At 36.3% G+C, this 13,991-nt stretch overlaps 1 protein-coding gene across 2 annotated transcripts in view; it reads left to right on the top strand.

The window, feature by feature from the left end:
• The window catches only part of LOC127875103 (N-terminal kinase-like protein), a 40,761-nt gene that overhangs the window by 2,545 nt on the left and 24,225 nt on the right, over nt 1-13,991 (top strand). The window contains exons 3-4 of one of the 2 annotated variants that reach the window (XM_052419926.1): nt 3,907-3,992; nt 8,482-8,604. In XM_052419926.1, coding sequence (XP_052275886.1) covers nt 3,907-3,992; nt 8,482-8,604 — 209 coding nt within the window. The remainder of the gene's footprint in view (nt 1-3,906; nt 3,993-8,481; nt 8,605-13,991) is intronic. The other variant, XM_052419925.1, reaches the window with a different exon arrangement.

The following is a 13,991-nucleotide window of genomic DNA, read 5'->3' as shown; positions in this document are numbered from 1 at the left end:
TCCATTTGGTCCCGTAGGTTTAACAAGAATATCGGTCCTGGCGACCGGCAAAATGTGAAATGAATGCAAACAAATTTTAAAAAATTTCAATGTTAAAAATTCGAAGAGCAAATCGCTTACTTCATCATGAAAATGAAAACGCTCATTGTTTTGATGTTTGCAATAAGTTTGTTGCTGTACAATTAGCAAATCCAACTGGTAACACAACACCTACTTCAAACTCAGTCGCAAAATCGGCAACTGCGTTCTAACAAAAAAGACCTTGGTAGCTTTGACATATTTTTTGAGTTGATAAGGACATTAAAATATGAATTTCTGTATGAAGCTTGGCTTTAATAAGGTTGTTTATAAAATATAAACAATGTTCTAGTGATATCTTTATAACATGCACTCGTCATAGGTCTCAAACAAGTTATCATTTAAAATTGTACAAGTTAATGTCCGTTAACCGCAATTTTATTTTCGATACTTCCTCCTTACTTTAGTTTACGTTGTTATAATGCCTAAATAGATATCGTTGATCAGTTAAATATAGTTTGACCAATTAGATGCCCTGTTACATATTTCGTTGGATGATCATCATTATTTATGTTAATGTACATAGTTGTGTTGTTTTTTTTCGGTCCGACAAATTTTTTTCCGGACCGGCAAATTTTCTGGAATGCCTTCCAGATGACTGGCAGATTTTTTCCAATTTCGCCAAGCCTGATTGCCTGCAAGGAAGTCCTCTAAACATGCAGCTTTTCAGGCCCAGACTGATCATTTACAGCCCCAAAATCAAAATGATGATCAATTTAATTGGAATTTAGTTTTTGTGACTTTTCATTATGAATATTATTGAATCGTTAATTTACTCTATATAAAAAAGTATATAATGTAGTTAATTACAACAGTGTTACATCACATCAAGTATAATTATATATAATAAAGAATAAAAAGGAACTGTTATCATTATTTTATAATAAGTGTGCATAGTGCATTATGTTCAATAAATATTAAAAATGAAGTGCTGTTATTTAAATTTATGCATCATGTGTATGACTGTGTGTATTTCAATTACAAATAATTGTTAATGCATTTTAAAGCGTTAACATTAACACAAATAATTCAATAAAGAAAAAATAAAATGTTGCTGGTCATTTACTTTTGGAAAGCTCATGCCATATTAGAGACTTGCAAACTATTAACAAGCGGCATTTGCGGTCAATGGCATTCCAATAATACATATCGACTTGCAAACAATTCAAAAGCACCACGGGCCTTTAATGGCTAATTAATAGACAACTCAATTTTCTTTAATAAATCTTAACTTATTTTCCTTTCCTTTTATTTTGAGTTTTAAGCAAATATGATTAATGTATTGAAAAATGTTTTAATATTTGTATGTATTCACTATCAATATTGTAAATGTATTATATAAAAAAAAAATCTTAAAATCGCTTGAAATGCGTGCAAAACATACATTTAATCGCTTACTGTTTTCATGCTTAATGTTTTATCATGTATTATGTGACTTATAGGCCCGTTTGGGCCGGGTGCATGCCTTTTTGTAATTGCCTGTTGTTATTTCTATATATGTTTGCACATGTCACTTTAATAAAATATTTATTTACTTACTTACTTACTTACTTACATTAAAGCTGAATAATCTTGAAATACAACAATGTTGTTTTCACATAGCGCAGATATGAAAATCAAAGGTGCGAAAGTTTCCCAATATGATTCACACCTATCCGGCAGGCTAGATATAATTACCTTGACGAAACGACTACACCTTTTCAACACAAATATCTGTGGCACAAAATGGTAGTGGCATAAAACGTCTATGACCATTATTGCAAGTTATTAGTTCACTACAAGTTTCACCTGGGGGGACTATAGGTTTTATCCCGTTCTGTCAATTGGAATCCTGCCATAACTAAACAAGTACCTAAGCTAGGTTGATGAAACGTGGTATGTGGATAGATGGTCATATGTTTGTTGAGTTTTTTTGCCAGACAATAAAGAAGGTATCTTCAGTTACAGATTGTCAGAAATAATTGAAAACTGTCAGAAAATCTGGATCCTGTGATAATTAAAAAATACTTTATCTAGACTGATGAAAATGGGTATGTGTGAATAGAGTGCCATATTGCAAGAGAAGATTTTTCACCAGACACAAGTTGTGTTTTCTAGGATTACGGAAATAAGTAATAACTGATCGAAAAATCTCTTTTATTATGACTATGTGTTTACAAACCTTCATTATGGTAATATAACTACATGCACATTTTAATTATTAAATATCTTTTTACTACAGAGCACGTTGTTTTTTTATGTCCCCCACTATAGTAGTGGGGGACATATTGTTTTTGCCCTGTCTGTCTGTTGGTCTGTCTGTCTGTTTGCGCCAACTTTAACATTTTGCAATAACTTTTGCTATATTGAAGATAGCAACTTCATATTTGGCATGCATGTGTATCTCATGAAGCTGCACATTTTGAGTGGTGAAAGGTCAAGGTCATCCTTCAAGGTCAGAGGTCAATTATATGTGACCAAAATCGCTCATTTTATGAATACTTTTGCAATATTGAAGATAGCAACTTGATATTAGGCATGCATGTGCATCTCATGGAGCTGCTCATTTTGAGTGGTGAAAGGTCAAGGTCATCCTTCAAGGTCAGAGGTCAAATATATGTGGCCCAAATCGCTTATTTTATGAATACTTTTGCAATATTGAAGATAGCAACTTGATATTTGGCATGCATGTGTATCTCATGGAGCTGCACATTTTGAGTGGTGAAAGGTCAAGGTCATCCTTCACAAGGTCAAGGTCATCCTACAATGTCAAACATCATATAGGGGGACATTGTGTTTCACAAACACATCTTGTTTATTTTGGTTTCTTGTCGCAGTGCTTGAGAGTAGTGATAGTGGAAACTCTCGAACTCTTAATCAACCTGATCTTGGTCGTTGTTTTTTTCTCAGATACTCAGATGCTTAAAGTATAGCTTTCGCTAAACTGTGTCTGATCATTATTAACAATCAGCACAATACCCATAATTGTTTACACAATGCATGTTTAACGGTCCCAATGCACTGAAGATAGGAACGACTGTGAATTAGTTGTGCGTAAATAACCCCATGCCACTAGCAATTGATAATGTCAGGGGCTTTGTTGCAGTTTGTTGGCTTTGTTCTATTATGTTAAAAATGATGGGGAAAATGTATAAAGTAATGGGCTGTAATGACCAATCCGGAGGATCAACAAGCAAGCATACATATAAATGCATTATAAAAATTATATTTTTTAAACTTACAATAATTAACTTAAATATTAATAGCATTTGTTTAATAGTTTTGCAATCTAAAATAACAAATGACAACAAATATTGAACAGCAGTCACTTAGACCTTCGATCTTAAACCAAACATGAAAGACTATTTATCAATTTATGGTTAACATGTGTTATTACCCCCCCCCCCCCCCCCCCAAAAAAAAAGAAAAAAAAGAGTATATAAAGCGTCATAATTTTTTGACTACATGAAGTATGATCGGACTGCTAAATTTCAGAAGAAGGGAGTCCAAAGAACTCATTACTCAAAATTGTTAGCGTCAAACACTGGTGGTTTGTCTGTAATTAGTTGCTTGAGTTTGTTTTTATCCCCCGCCATAGGTGGAGGGATATTGTTTTGGCGTCCGTCCGTCTATCAGTCCGTCCGGAGCCATATCTTGTTTTCTATTTAAAACTATTTTATATAAAATCCTAAGGACCGCGAAATAACAAGTTTTTACTATCTGTTCTTTTACATAAATGGCTATTTAATGAACCTTATTTTGAATGTATAATTTGGTTGAAATGAAAACAAAAGCAAGCTCATTTACCAAATGTCCTAGTTTTATAGCACAATTTATTCTTATATTTGTTTCAGGCGGCATTAGCTCGTTCGTCCTTCAAAAGAATCAAGACTTTGCGGCATCCAAATATACTTACTTTTTTGGATGGAATTGAGGTAATTTTGGTCCTTATTATAAACACAATGTTGATTACATGAAATATGTTCACCTTTCATAAGAATTGAAGAAGGTAGGCAACTGGAAGTCATTGATCACTAGAATAAGAGATATTCTGCTATATTTAAATACATATGGACTATAACATATCTGAGGTTGTATTGCTCCAGATTATTGATGTAAAAGGTATTTAATTATCCCTCACAGCAATTGGAAAATACTATCATACAATAAATAGGAGCAATCTAACTCCGGAATGCCGTAGTCTTGTTAGAATCTGTTTATTATCCCTCTCCTTTGGATAAAAACAAATGGAAAATAGTCTGGAAACATTGTGTACACATATACAAAAGAAAACCAAATCATGTAAAATATTAGTATATATGCATCATATGATGTACACAATTCATAAAGGGCTATTTTCTGTGTCTTAAAAAGAGTGGGTTTTTCAAATGTTAGAAAGTGTCTGGGTTTTTTTCTGTGCATAACACATTTAGCAGTTGAACTGTCCGCCAGTCCGTGTGTCTGTCCGTCGGGAAAAAACTTTAGCGTTGACCATAACTTTTGCATTATTGCAGATAGAAACTTGATATTTGGCATGCATGTGCATCTCACAGAGCTGCACATTATGAGTGGTGAAAGGTGAAGGTCAAGGTCATCCTTCAAGGTCAAATGTCTAATATATGGTGTCTGTCCGTCCGTCCAAAAACTTTAACATTGGCGATAGCTTTTTCACTATTGAAGATAGCAACTTGATATTTGGCATGCATGTGTATCTCATGGAGCTGAACATTTTGAGTGGTGAAAGGTGAAGGTGAAGGTCATCCTTCAAGGTCAAATGTCAAATATATGGCATCTGTCCGTCCAAAAACTTTAACATTGGCCATCACTTTTTCAATATTGAAGATAGCAACTTGATATTTGGCATGCATGTGCATCTTACGGAGCTGCACCTTTTGAATGGTGAAAGGTGAAGGTCAAGGTCATCCTTTAAGGTCAAATGTCTAATATATGGCATCTGTCTGTCCGTCCAAAAACATTGGCCATAACGTTTTCACTATTGAAGATAGCAACTTGATATTTGGCATGCATGTGTATGGTGTCTGTCCGTCCGTCCAAAAACGAGAATTCGGAAATTCGGCGGCAGATTTGATAGATTGAGGGCCTTGCTATATTACTACAAACTTACTCCTTTTCAAGTTTCTTTCTATTCATTACCCGAAAATCCCATTTTTAAAAGCCTTTTCTGGTAAATATTGACGATGAAAGTGCTCAATAATTTCTTTTACAACAAACATTGCCATTTTTCTAAAGTATCAATTAAATTTCGGCATAAGTGACTACACGTCAAGCGATTTACGCATGTTCAGTGGCAATATTTCACACAAGTCAAGCGATTTACACATGTTCAGTGGCAATATTTCATCAAATCTATAAATAGTGTGCCTGTTAATACAACGCTCAATACACCCAGGCTTTCTATGCAAATGACGAGACGTTGTACATGCTGCATAATTTTCGCGCACTTGTTATTGAGAAAAGGGTCAACACGAAGTAAATTATCACTGTTTATTTGAAGCAAGAACCGGTAAACGTAGAATCAACATTTACATTCGGAAGTGGGTTTCAGATTTCAAATTTAATTATGCTCATTTGAGACTTCAAGAAAACATTAACAGTTGCATTATGAATTCAACGATAATTTGTAAAAACGCTTTACTAGTCGAGTAAATGTTTTGACAGTATTATTCATGAAATGCACAAGTTCCACGAGGATTACAGCCATCATCAGTCGTCTAAGTAACTGGCCAAGATTTCTGTGGCAATAACATGTACGTCACGAGTCGTCTGCACGATTTAACTGCAGGTAGTGCCTGCCTACGAGTGCTGTCGCTTATACAAAGCGTATGCTCTCATTGGCAAATATTGGTTTTCCAATATAGCGACGCTCCACCCTTAAGAATGGCTAGTTGCAGTAACAGCCAAAATACACTGATCGGAAAATTTTAGGCGCCCCACAGACTCTGATTTCAAAATTCAAGCGCCCCGGTGAGGGACCATTAATTAGCCTGTGGAAAGCACTGGTGTTATTGTGAACACTACCAATTCATCATGTACTTAGGTGATTTACCTTCTTGATGTATTGTTTTTAAAAACAACTTCATACAAGGAGTTTTGCTGTATTGAAAGTCAGAAAGAAAAAGGTTTTAAGTTATTGAGCCTGGTTTAAAGGAAAACAGGGCTTAATGAATCTGCACAAAGTGTCGTCCCAGATTAGCCTGTGTGGAGTGCAGTGACAAAACTTTCCACCAAAGCTGGTTTTTTAGCTCGGCTGTTTTTGGAGAAAACCCGAGGTATTGTCATAGCCAGCTCGCCGTCCGCGTCGTGCTAAAACCTTGACATTTGTCTCTAAAATCAAAGTGCTTCCACATACAACTTTGAAACTTTATATGTAGATGCACCTTGATAAGTTCTAAATGCCACACCCATTTTTGGGTCACTAGGTCAAAGGTCAAGGTCACTGTGACCTCTAAAAAAATTATTAAAAAATTCTGACAATCTTTCATTTATTAGCTCATCTATTTTTTTAAAAAAAATTATGAGCTATTGTCATCACCTTGGCGTCGGCGTCGGCGTTGGCGTTGGCGTCGGCGTCCGGTTAAGTTTTGCGTTTAGGTCCACTTTTCTCAGAAAGTATCAATGCTATTGCATTCAAACTTGGTACACTTACTTACTATCATGAGGGGACTGGGCAGGCAAAGTTAGATAACTCTGGCGTGCATTTTGACACAATTATGTGCCCTTTTTATACTTAAAAAATTGAAAATTTTGGTTAAGTTTTGCGTTTAGTTCCACTTTTCTCAGTGAGTATCAATGCTATTGCATTCAAACTTGGTACACTTACTTACTATCATGAGGGGACTGGGCAGGCAAAGTTAGATAACTCTGGCATGCATTTTGACAGAATTATGTGCCCTTTTTATACTTAGAAAATTGACAATTTTGGTTAAGTTTTGTGTTTAGGTCCATTTTATTCCTTAAGCATCAAAGCTATTGCTTTCATACTTGCAACACTTACTAACTATCATAAGGGGACTGTGCAGGCAAAGTAATGTAACTCTGACTGGCATTTTGACAGAATTATGTGCCCTTTTTATACTTAGAAAATTGAAAATTTGATTAAGTTTTGTGTTTAGGTCCACTTTATTCCTACAGTATCAAAGCTATTGCTTTCATACTTGCAAGATTTATGAACTATCATAAGGGGACGGTGCAGGCAAAGTTATGTAGCTCTGACTGGCATTTGGACGGAATTATGGGCCCTTTATACTTAGAAAATTTAAAATTTGGTTAAGATTTATGTTTTGGTCCACTTTACCCCTAAAGTATCATAGATATTGCTTTCATACTTGGAACACTAACAAACTATCATAAGGGTACAGTAAAAGGACAAGTTGCATAACTCTGGTTGTCATTGTTATGGAATTATTACCCTTTTTTGACTTAGTAACTTTTAATATATGGTTAAATTTTGTGTTTCGATCCACTCGAAGTATCAAGGCTATTGCTTTCAAACTTCAAATACTTACATGCTATCATGAGGTTACTGTACCTGGCAACTTGAATTTTTTTTTGACCTTTGAATGACCTTGACTCTCAAGGTCAAATTATTAAATTTTGCTAAAATTGCCATAACTTCTTTATTTATGATTAGATTTGATTGATACTTTGATGAAACTACTCTTACCTGACATACCACAATAGACTTCACCCAAACCATCCCCCGTGCCCTCCCCCCCTCCCCCTCCCCCCCCCTATTTTTTTTTTTTTTTTTTTTTTTTTAAGATCATCTCACAAATGACCACCACACCCTCACACTATACCCCCCCCCCCACCCCCCCCCCCATTTTTTTTTTTTTTTTTTTTTTTTTAAGATCATCTCACAAATTATCACCACACCCTCACACTATACCCCCCCCCCATTTTTTTTTAAAACGGTTATGTTTGAAATACCGTCCAACCATCGCACCCAAAACCCCCCCCCCCCCCCCCCCCCCGATTTTTTTTTTTTTTTTTTTTTTTCGCTTTTTTGGAAGATAATGTAATAAATGTCCACAACCCCACACTATACAACCCTTCTTCACTCCACTCCTCCCTCCTTTGTGATTGAAAATGAGAGTCCCTTCACCTTTAAAAAGAAAATAGATGAGCGGTCTGCACCCGCAAGGCGGTGCTCTTGTTCAAAACTGCACCCGCAGCCGAGCGATGGCACCTGTTATGCGGTGCTTTTGTTGTTTTGAAGAGACAAACTTAATGAACAATTCCAAAAAAAAATGAAAGTGCCTTCTCTGGTTAGCCTGTGGTGACTGCACAGGCTAATATGGTACAACACTTTACACAAATGAATTATATCCAGTTTCCCAGAACGAGGCTCTTTTGAACAGTTGAGCCCAACAAGTTCTACAATTTTGCTGTATTTACTGGCAGACAGACAAGGTGATCTATATCGCGACGGAGCCTGTCACTCCACTAGAGACGTACTTACACAACAACGATGCTGCCCAAAGAGAGACACAGCTGGCAATATCATGGGGTCTCCACAAAGTCACTGTAAGTTGTACACAGTATACAATATCATGGGGTCTGCACAAAGTCACTGTAAGTTGTACACAGTATACTCCACAAAGTCACTGTAAGTTGTACACAGTATACACAAAGTCACTGTTAGTTGTACACAGTATACACAAAGTCACTGTAAGTTGTACACAATATACACAAAGTCACTGTAAGCTGTACACAGTATACACAAAGTCACTGTAAGTTGTACACAGTATACTCCACAAAGTCACTGTAAGTTGTACACAGTATACACAAAGTCACTGTAAGTTGTACACAGTGTACTCAACAAAGTCACTGTAAGTTGTACACAGTATACACAAAGTCACTGTAAGTTGTACACAGTGTACTCAACAAAGTCACTGTAAGTTGTACACAGTATACACAAAGTCACTGTAAGTTGTACACAGTGTACTCAACAAAGTCACTGTAAGTTGTACACAGTATACACAAAGTCACTGTAAGTTGTACACAGTATACACAAAGTCACTGTAAGTTGTACACAATATACAAAAAGTCACTGTAAGTTGTACACAGTATACTCCACAAAGTCACTGTAGGTTATACACAGTATACACAAAGTCACTGTAAGTTGTACACAGTATACACAAAGTCACTGTAAGTTGTACACAGTATACACAAAGTCACTGTAAGTTGTACACAGTATACACAAAGTCACTGTAAGTTGTACATAGTATACACAGAGTCACTGTAAGTTGTACACAGTATACACAAAGTCACTGTAAGTTGTACACAGTATACTCCACAAAGTCACTGTAAGTTGTACACAGTATACACAAAGTCACTGTAAGTTGTACACAGTATACACAAAGTCACTGTAGGTTGTACACAGTATACACCACAAAGTCACTGTAAGTTGTACACAGTATACACAAATTCACTGTAAGTTGTACACAGTATACTCTACAAAGTCACTGTAAGTTGTACACAGTATACACAAACTCACTGTAAGTTGTACACATTATACACAAAATCACTGTAAGTTGTACACAGTATACACAAAGTCACTGTAAGTTGTACACAGTATACACAAAGTCACTGTTTGTTGTACACAGTATACCATAAAGTCACTGTAAGTTGTATACAGTATACACCACTGTAAGTTGTACACAGTATACACGAAGTCACTGTTAGTTGTACACAGTATACTCCACAAAGTCACTTTAAGTTGTACACAGTATACACAAAGTCACTGTAAGTTGTACACAGTATACACAAAGTCACCGTAAGTTGTACACAGTATACACAAAGTCACTGTAAGTTGTACACAGTATACACAAAGTCACTGTAAGTTGTACACAGTATACACAAAGTCACTGTTAGTTGTACACAGTATACCACAAAGTCACTGTAAGTTGTATACAGTATACACCACTGTAAGTTGTACACAGTATACACCAAAGTCATTGTAAGTTGTTCACAGTATACACCACTGTAAGTTGTACACAGTATACAACACTGCAAGTTGTACACAGTATACACCACTGTAAGTTGTACACAGTATACACCACTGTAAGTTGTACACAGTATACACCACTGTAAGTTGTACACAGTATACACCACTGTAAGTTGTACACAGTATACACCACTGTAAGTTGTACACAGTATACACCACTGTAAGTTGTACACAGTATACACCACTGTAAGTTGTACACAGTATACACCACTGTAAGTTGTACACAGTATACACCACTGTAAGTTGTACACAGTATACACCACTGTAAGTTGTACACAGTATTCTCCACAAAGTCACTGTAAGTTGTACACAGTATACACAAAGTCACTGTAAGTTGTACACAGTATACACAAAGTCACTGTAAGTTGTACACAGTATACACAAAGTCACTGTTAGTTGTACACAGTATACCACAAAGTCACTGTAAGTTGTATACAGTATACACCACTGTAAGTTGTACACAGTATACACCAAAGTTATTGTAAGTTGTACACAGTATACACCACTGTAAGTTGTACACAGTATACACCACTGTAAGTTGTACACAGTATACACCACTGTAAGTTGTACACAGTATACACCACTGTAAGTTGTACACAGTATACACAAAGTCACTGTTAGTTGTACACAGTATACACAAAGTCACTGTAAGTTGTACACAGTATACACAAAGTCACTGTAAGCTGTACACAGTATACACAAAGTCACTGTAAGTTGTACACAGTATACTCCACAAAGTCACTGTAAGTTGTACACAGTATACACAAAGTCACTGTAAGTTGTACACAGTGTACTCAACAAAGTCACTGTAAGTTGTACACAGTATACACAAAGTCACTGTAAGTTGTACACAGTATACACAAAGTCACTGTAAGTTGTACACAGTATACACAAAGTCACTGTTAGTTGTACACAGTATACCACAAAGTCACTGTAAGTTGTATACAGTATACACCACTGTAAGTTGTACACAGTATACACCAAAGTCATTGTAAGTTGTTCACAGTATACACCACTGTAAGTTGTACACAGTATACACCACTGTAAGTTGTACACAGTATACACCACTGTAAGTTGTACACAGTATACACCACTGTAAGTTGTACACAGTATACACCACTGTAAGTTGTGCACAGTATACACCACTGTAAGTTGTACACAGTATACACCACTGTAATTTGTACACAGTATACACCACTGTAAGTTGTACACAGTATACACCACTGTTAGTTGTACACAGTATACACCACTGTAAGTTGTACACAGTATACACCACTGTAAGTTGTACACAGTATACACAAAGTCACTGTAAGTTGTACACAGTATACACAAAGTCACTGTAAGTTGTACACAGTATACACCACTGTAAGTTGTACACAGTATACACAAAGTCACTGTAAGTTGTACACAGTATACACCACTGTAAGTTGTACACAGTATACACAAAGCCACTGTAAGTTGTACGCAGTATACACCACTGTAAGTTGTACGCAGTATACACCACTTTAAGTTGTACACAGTATACACCACTGTAAGTTGTACACAGTAACCACCACTGTAAGTTGTACACAGTATACACCACTGTAAGTTGTACACAGTATACACCACTGTAAGTTGTACACAGTATACACCACTGTAAGTTGTACACAGTATACACCACTGTAAGTTGTACACAGTATACACCACTGTAAGTTGTACACAGTATACACCACTGTAAGTTGTACACAGTATACACCACCATAAGTTGTACACAGTATACACCACTGTAAGTTGTACACTGTATACACAAAGTCACTGTAAGTTGTACACAGTATACACCAAAGTCACTTTAAGTTGTACACAGTATACACCTCTGTAAGTTGTACACAGTATACACCACTGAAAGTTGTACACTGTATACACAATCACTTTAAGTTGTACACTGTATACACAAAGTCACTGTAAGTTGTACACTGTATACACCACTGTAAGTTGTACACAGTATACACCACTGTAAGTTGTACACAGTATACACCACTGTAAGTTGTACACAGTATACACCACTGTAAGTTGTACACAGTATACACCACTGTAAGTTGTACACAGTATACACCACTGTAAGTTGTGCACAGTATACACCACTGTAAGTTGTACACAGTATACACCACTGTAATTTGTACACAGTATACACCACTGTAAGTTGTACACAGTATACACCACTGTAAGTTGTACACAGTATTCTCCACAAAGTCACTGTAAGTTGTACACAGTATACACAAAGTCACTGTAAGTTGTACACAGTATACACAAAGTCACTGTAAGTTGTACACAGTATACACAAAGTCACTGTTAGTTGTACACAGTATACCACAAAGTCACTGTAAGTTGTATACAGTATACACCACTGTAAGTTGTACACAGTATACACCAAATGCATTGTAAGTTGTACACAGTATACACCACTGTAAGTTGTACACAGTATACACCACTGTAAGTTGTACACAGTATACACCACTGTAAGTTGTACACAGTATACACCACTGTAAGTTGTACACAGTATACACCACTGTAAGTTGTACACAGTATACACCACTGTAAGTTGTGCACAGTATACACCACTGTAAGTTGTACACAGTATACACCACTGTAATTTGTACACAGTATACACCACTGTAAGTTGTACACAGTATACACCACTGTAAGTTGTACACAGTATACACCACTGTAAGTTGTACACAGTATACACCACTGTAAGTTGTACACAGTATACACAAAGTCACTGTAAGTTGTACACAGTATACACCAAAGTCACTGTAAGATGTACACAGTATTCACCTCTGTAAGTTGTACACAGTATACACCACTGTAAGTTGTACACTGTATACACAGTCACTGTAAGTTGTACACAGTATACACAAAGTCACTGTAAGTTGTACACAGTATACACCACTGTAAGTTGTACACAGTATACACAAAGTCACTGTAAGTTGTACACAGTATACACCACTGTAAGTTGTACACAGTATACACAAAGCCACTGTAAGTTGTACGCAGTATATACCACTGTAAGTTGTACGCAGTATACACCACTTTAAGTTGTACACAGTATACACCACTGTAAGTTGTACACAGTAACCACCACTGTAAGTTGTACACAGTATACACCACTGTAAGTTGTACACAGTATACACCACTGTAAGTTGTACACAGTATACACCACTGTAAGTTGTACACAGTATACACCACTGTAAGTTGTACACAGTATACACCACTGTAAGTTGTACACAGTATACACCACTGTAAGTTGTACACAGTATACACAAAGTCACTGTAAGTTGTACACAGTATACACCAAAGTCACTGTAAGTTGTACACAGTATACACCTCTGTAAGTTGTACACAGTATACACCACTGAAAGTTGTACACTGTATACACAGTCACTGTAAGTTGTACACTGTATACACAAAGTCACTGTAAGTTGTACACAGTATACACCACTGTAAGTTGTACACAGTATACACCACTGTAAGTTGTACACAGTATACACCACTGTAAGTTGTACACAGTATACACCACTGTAAGTTGTACACAGTATTCTCCACAAAGTCACTGTAAGTTGTACACAGTATACACAAAATCACTGTAAGTTGTACACAGTATACACAAAGTCACTGTAAGTTGTACACAGTATACACAAAGTCACTGTTAGTTGTACACAGTATACCACAAAGTCACTGTAAGTTGTATACAGTATACACCACTGTAAGTTGTACACAGTATACACCAAAGTCATTGTAAGTTGTACACAGTATACACCACTGTAAGTTGTACACAGTATACACCACTGTAAGTTGTACATAGTATACACCACTGTAAGTTGTACACAGTATACACCACTGTAAGTTGTACACAGTATACACCACT

Source organism: Dreissena polymorpha, chromosome 3 (assembly GCF_020536995.1).
Source record: "Dreissena polymorpha isolate Duluth1 chromosome 3, UMN_Dpol_1.0, whole genome shotgun sequence".
Taxonomy (NCBI): Eukaryota; Metazoa; Mollusca; class Bivalvia; order Myida; family Dreissenidae; genus Dreissena; species Dreissena polymorpha.
The sequence above is the reverse complement of the archived record's forward strand: the minus strand, read 5'-3'. Positions and strand labels throughout refer to the sequence as shown.